This window comes from Anneissia japonica, unplaced genomic scaffold (genome assembly GCF_011630105.1).
Source record: "Anneissia japonica isolate Jap-2015-1 unplaced genomic scaffold, ASM1163010v1 scaffold13761_len11392_cov266, whole genome shotgun sequence".
NCBI lineage: Eukaryota > Metazoa > Echinodermata > Crinoidea > Comatulida > Comatulidae > Anneissia > Anneissia japonica.
The window spans coordinates 5,536-11,392 of NW_022746411.1; the positions used below are offsets into that span (position 1 = coordinate 5,536).

At 36.0% G+C, this 5,857-nt stretch overlaps 3 protein-coding genes across 3 annotated transcripts in view; all 3 read right to left on the bottom strand.

Annotated features, from left to right (window-relative positions):
* LOC117120210 (sulfotransferase 1C2-like) overlaps positions 1 to 1,652 on the bottom strand; it is a 5,253-nt gene extending 3,601 nt beyond the window's left edge. The window contains exon 1 of the mRNA XM_033265222.1: positions 1,502 to 1,652. The gene's annotated coding sequence lies outside the window, so the exon portion shown is untranslated. The remainder of the gene's footprint in view (positions 1 to 1,501) is intronic.
* LOC117120211 (sulfotransferase 1C2A-like) lies at positions 66 to 1,029 on the bottom strand. Its single transcript, XM_033265223.1, has 3 exons — positions 996 to 1,029; positions 628 to 802; positions 66 to 409 (listed from the first exon to the last, which is right to left on the bottom strand). Exons 1-3 carry the CDS (start codon positions 1,002 to 1,004, stop codon positions 297 to 299), a joined length of 297 nt encoding a protein of 98 aa, XP_033121114.1. The 5' UTR covers positions 1,005 to 1,029; the 3' UTR covers positions 66 to 296.
* A 2,160-nt stretch (positions 1,653 to 3,812) lies between the features above and the next one.
* Positions 3,813 to 5,851, bottom strand: LOC117120212 (sulfotransferase 1E1-like). Its single transcript, XM_033265225.1, has 4 exons — positions 5,813 to 5,851; positions 4,751 to 4,845; positions 4,383 to 4,557; positions 3,813 to 4,164 (listed from the first exon to the last, which is right to left on the bottom strand). The coding sequence occupies exons 2-4, from the start codon at positions 4,820 to 4,822 to the stop codon at positions 4,052 to 4,054; spliced, it is 360 nt and encodes a 119-aa protein (XP_033121116.1). The 5' UTR covers positions 4,823 to 4,845; positions 5,813 to 5,851; the 3' UTR covers positions 3,813 to 4,051.
* Positions 5,852 to 5,857: the final 6 nt, after the last annotated feature.

Here is a 5,857-nt window from a genome sequence, read left to right on the forward strand (position 1 = left end):
AAAGAAGGAAACTCCGCTTTTCAGTCGTCTTAGGCCCTTGTTTTTTGACAAACAATTACCTTTCAGGGGTCAAATTGCTGTCAAGAATATGAATTGGCTGCTTCGCAGCAATTATAATTGTAATAAAATATGTAAATGTATGTTTAACTTTAATATTATTTACCGGTATATATTTTATTATGAGGTCCCTCACCAATAATCATTGAATTTGGTGCAACTTGAATTAGAAATAACACTACCTAAAATTATTTTTAATATTATTACTAATAGTAGGCCGACTGTATCTACAACTGATATTACATTTCAAAATCAAATACGAGTCCTGAGCCCTTTAACTTTTCATAGTATATTTTGTCGAATGCTTGATTTTGAGCTACCGTGAAATAGTTCTTCCAATCACCCACAACACCTGCAATGAGAATGAGAAATTTAGACAAAAAACAATACCGTAACTCTTTGCTGTTTCTGTTTTTGTAAATTTTTAAGTTTTGGGACAAATAAATGAAATGCAGTGCATACAAATACACTAAACTGAATTAGCAGGCTGGAATATAAACAGATTTAATCACAGTTATAGAAATAACTCATTAATAAAGAATAATAATTAATTAATAATACTGTAGTTACCTTTTCTAAGGAATGGCGATATATCTTGCCGAATATCTGTTGATTCTGAATAATTGGTCATTGCATTGTTCTTCATGCTTGCAAAAGAACAGTGGGACAATATTTTCTCCATACCACCAGTTGGAATCTCACAACCGAGAAACTTGGCAATTTGAACAACAACACTTTTAAGATCCTACCAACAAATACAAGTAAATCACGGACGTCAGATAAATGTTTAACTGCCACCCTCACACAGCAAAATTTGTGATAAAACTGATGAATTATTGCTTGTATGGTGGTGGTGATGATGACGACGAAGATAACGATTATGATAATAATGATTATGAATGTTATGACAATATACTTTCTTCTACATATGTACATACGTGCTTCATATCCTCATACTTAAGGAACAATACATTATCACTGTCTCTTATACACATCTACAACACTGCCCTGGGGGTGGGGGTGGGGGGCGAATCCGCCCTTGGGGTTACGTTCGGAATCTGATACTACTCTTCCAACTGAACATAGGCCTACGCTAGTATAATAAAAACACTGAAATTTGCTCATTGCAGGTCTTTTTTATATTTTAGTCCCCTCCCTATGTCAATATTCTACGCCAGTATAAGACACAGTGAGACACTCAGAAAAAGCCAGAGAACAGTCGGCGGTCATGTTTAGAAAAACGTTTTCTGTAAGTACTGAAAATTGCCTGAAGATTATTTGAGTACCGCAGCACTAGACGATCGGGCCCAGGACGATCAGGCCCACTTCAGAATTGAGCTCGATTGGCTTAATTCCGTTTCGAAACGGTCCTACACCACTGTAGCTACTGCCTATAATTTATTCTTGTACTTATAGTGAATGAATTAAGGAATAATAAACTTACTCTAGAGTTGACGACACGTCGTCAAGGCCAGCTTGTTTAGTAGAAATATATTACTTTGCTATCAACGGAAACAATTTCGACAATGGTACAATGGTACGCCTAAAGTCAAGTATACTATAGGTCAACCAATGTGTATTCTACAAAGGAAGCGTATTGCTGCCAACGAAAAAATGTTTCGTCATACGAGAACATATTAATAAGTCGTTCGTACGAGATAACATCAGGCCCGTAGCGTGACTTAATTTGTGGGAGGTTCGTTTCAGTGGAAAGTGGACCCTTTGGAAACCGTTATACAATAACCAGTGCCGGGTTCAGGGGGGTTCGGACGAACCCCCCGAACCCCCCTCCGTGAAGAAACGTAAAAAAATATTATTGGGTCCTGGTTTACAAAAGGCATGCTAACCTACCTAGGCATATGTTGGCAGATCAGACAAACGAGGCTTAGCCCAACTAGTCTTCAATATAAATATACACACTGTTTTTGGTTCGACGTCGTAATAATTTATGTACGAAAGTGCGTTCTTCAGGCCTATCGGTCGTTACGCCCATGTTAGAAAAGTATCCAGTGGCGTAACGACGAGTCATTGGGCCCGAGGGCGAGAAAATATTGGGGGCCCATTGCGTATCAGTAAACTAGACAAGGTAAAAAAATATTCATAATTCATAATATTATTTCACTCAAAACGTAATGAGTTTGGTAGGCAAAAGAGGGAACATGTCCCTGCACAAGATGCCTATCGTGTGACTATTTAACAATATTATAATCAAGCAATATTTTGCACAAACATTTTTAATTTGGTCATGAATGTATTGATCGAAGTTCCAATAAAGCTGTGCCAATAAAATAAGCATTAGGCCTATCAACAATTCATTCAATAAATCGTTATCAGGGGCGGATCCAAGGAGCACGAGGGATAGTCTCCACCCCCCAAAATGAGAAAATAGAGAAAAGAAAAAATCCAGAAGGAGGAGAACTGCACGTTGCGTGTCAAGGTCTCAAGCATTTCTAAACAAAATCTTAACACCGCACCTTCTCGGTGCTTCACTTTTCGCATGGCCATTACCCATATTTTTCTGGTAGGCCTATATAAGGTACCTTTCCAACATTTAAATAATAGACTCTCACTACAAAAATTTAGAGGCGGATAAAAATTTACTTTCCTCACAATAATTGTATGGACGACTGCTGGTCTAATAATAGTCTTAAAAACACTAATATAAGACGGTTGGGTAACAAAATTGATGTGATTGTTTTAATAAGGTGTAAATTATGCTGTTCCGAAACATGATAAAGCCAATCTGAATAAAATGACCATCGTTCTTTATGGTCCCAATCGATGATGATGTAGGCATTCACCATCCGATTATTCGAATTATTAGGAGGTCGAATCCCCGACGAGAACAAGTGAACTTGTTCGAGCCTCGCTGAAAAAGTTTAGAAGTAGTCCATGGGGAAGACCCTGAAAATTTTGATAATTTACGGGTTTCAAATTAATCGATTTTAGAGTCTACTAATATGTACAAAATACATATTTATTTTCACCACGAGAGGCCTTTCCTCCGGCAATCCTCCTCGTCTCCCCCGTTGGCACCACCCCTCGGCGTTACGCCACTAGAAGATAGATCAGTCTCAAATTGGAGGGTACACTGTATTATACTTTAAAAACACATTTAATCCAAGACCACTTATTCAAAGAACCAAATAACAACAATCAGCTCTAATTCGAGACCAAACAACAATCTTTAACCTTTTAACACAAAGCACCAAACCCCAAGACAACCCCAAAATGTCAGTTCGTAAGCTGTCGGGGGAAGAGGGTGAAACTCTTCTTACTCAAACCGAGCACAATAAATATGTAAAAATATGATTCATACGGAAACGAAGTACGGAAAGGAGAGCAGGTGACAATCATAAATGAGTAGGCCTATAATAATTTATTATTATGCAATGATATTAGAATGTAAGTATAATAACATTTTGAAAGAATAATTACAGTAAATTATTAGTATTTTGAAAGTTAAATCACTAACGCATTTAAGAATAAACTAGAAATTGCAAATTGCAAGTGAAGTGCTGCGAAGTGCAACTGCATATAAATGTTCTTCAAACAAAATTATTTATAAATAATTAGCACGCTGAAATAGGCTAGTAAATAAGTTTAACTGTACTCGAACGTCGCGACATGCGGACGTTGGTACGTGTAGGTTAGTCTACAAACGTCGCCTAAAGTAATTGATTTTACCCGGCAGAACGAAAGAAGGAAACTCCGCTTTTCAGTCGTCTTAGGCCCTTGTTTTTTGACAAACAATGACCTTTCAGGGGTCAAATTGCTGTCAAGAATATGAATTGGCTGCTTCGCAGCAATTATAATTGTAATAAAATATGTAAATGTATGTTTAACTTTAATATTATTTACCGGTATATATTTTATTATGAGGTCCCTCACCAATAATCATTGAATTTGGTGCAACTTGAATTAGAAATAACACTACCTAAAATTATTTTTAATATTATTACTAATAGTAGGCCGACTGTATCTACAACTGATATTACATTTCAAAATCAAATACGAGTCCTGAGCCCTTTAACTTTTCATAGTATATTTTGTCGAATGCTTGATTTTGAGCTACCGTGAAATAGTTCTTCCAATCACCCACAACACCTGCAATGAGAATGAGAAATTTAGACAAAAAACAATACCGTAACTCTTTGCTGTTTCTGTTTTTGTAAATTTTTAAGTTTTGGGACAAATAAATGAAATGCAGTGCATACAAATACACTAAACTGAATTAGCAGGCTGGAATATAAACAGATTTAATCACAGTTATAGAAATAACTCATTAATAAAGAATAATAATTAATTAATAATACTGTAGTTACCTTTTCTAAGGAATGGCGATATATCTTGCCGAATATCTGTTGATTCTGAATAATTGGTCATTGCATTGTTCTTCATGCTTGCAAAAGAACAGTGGGACAATATTTTCTCCATACCACCAGTTGGAATCTCACAACCGAGAAACTTGGCAATTTGAACAACAACACTTTTAAGATCCTACCAACAAATACAAGTAAATCACGAACGTCAGATAAATGTTTAACTGCCACCCTCACACAGCAAAATTTGTGATAAAACTGATGAATTATTGCTTGTATGGTGGTGGTGATGATGACGACGAAGATAACGATTATGATAATAATGATTATGAATGTTATGACAATATACTTTCTTCTACATATGTACATACGTGCTTCATATCCTCATACTTAAGGAACAATACATTATCATCATTTCTTCTGCCCCACCAATACAGATTCATATCAAACCACGAACCTCCATGACCTGCAGTTTTAGAAAAGAATAATGTGAAAATACTGAAGTTTTGAGATAATGATGGTCACATGTTCTAAATTCATACGATTACACCAAATAAGATGGCTTTCTGTCGTCGTTAGTGTCAGGGTTTTTATTCGAGACAAATTAGGTGAAGTTACATTCCAGGGCCATGCAGTGATATTCGATGCCTTTATTAACAATATGACAATTCGAGAATACACATGTTCATTTATATGTTTGTGTTTTTTTCAACAGTAGGTTCAGACCAGTCCCTTTTTCATACACAGTGCACTGAGTTTTAGCTACGTTTCTATTAGGGAATGATTGGTTTTAGTCTGTTGGCTGTATTTTATTAACCAACATAGGCCCTACCACTGTCGTAATAATTCAATCCAATCCATTGTTTATTTAGCAATACAATCTAGTTTCATATTTAGGAGCGTGTACTTTTGAACTTCTCTGTCAATAAATATTTACAGGATTTTCTTCTCCCTGACGAATTCTGTCTCCGAGATCTCCCCCAATTCACAACTGGTGCCACTATATAGGTGCTTATGAAGTGAAATTTTAATGAGTCATCAATCATTTATAAAGCGTGAAAATGAGACAAAGGTTTCCATGATTCAGCATGTTTGTAAGTTTGCTTAGAACAGCACACCTTTTATTTATGATCTTTATGATAAGTAGTGTTTGTTGTACAAACACCGTTTGTCGTTTTAGCGTAAATAATCTATATACATGAATAACGCAACTGTATTATGCTTACTAGTAAAGTATCCACATGGAATTCAGTTATCAGGAAATGTGTGGTGTTGTATTTTTTTATGACTTCTGTACAGTAATACGGTACTTAATACAACACATGACCCATAATGCACCTCTACCAGATTTACCCTTTCAGCCATCTTTAACTGCCTGACGACAACATAGTGTCATTTTATACCTCCATGGTGTCATAGACACAAAAACTAACCATGACCCGCTACAAATGCATCGTAAAACTCGTTCCAGTCCTCGA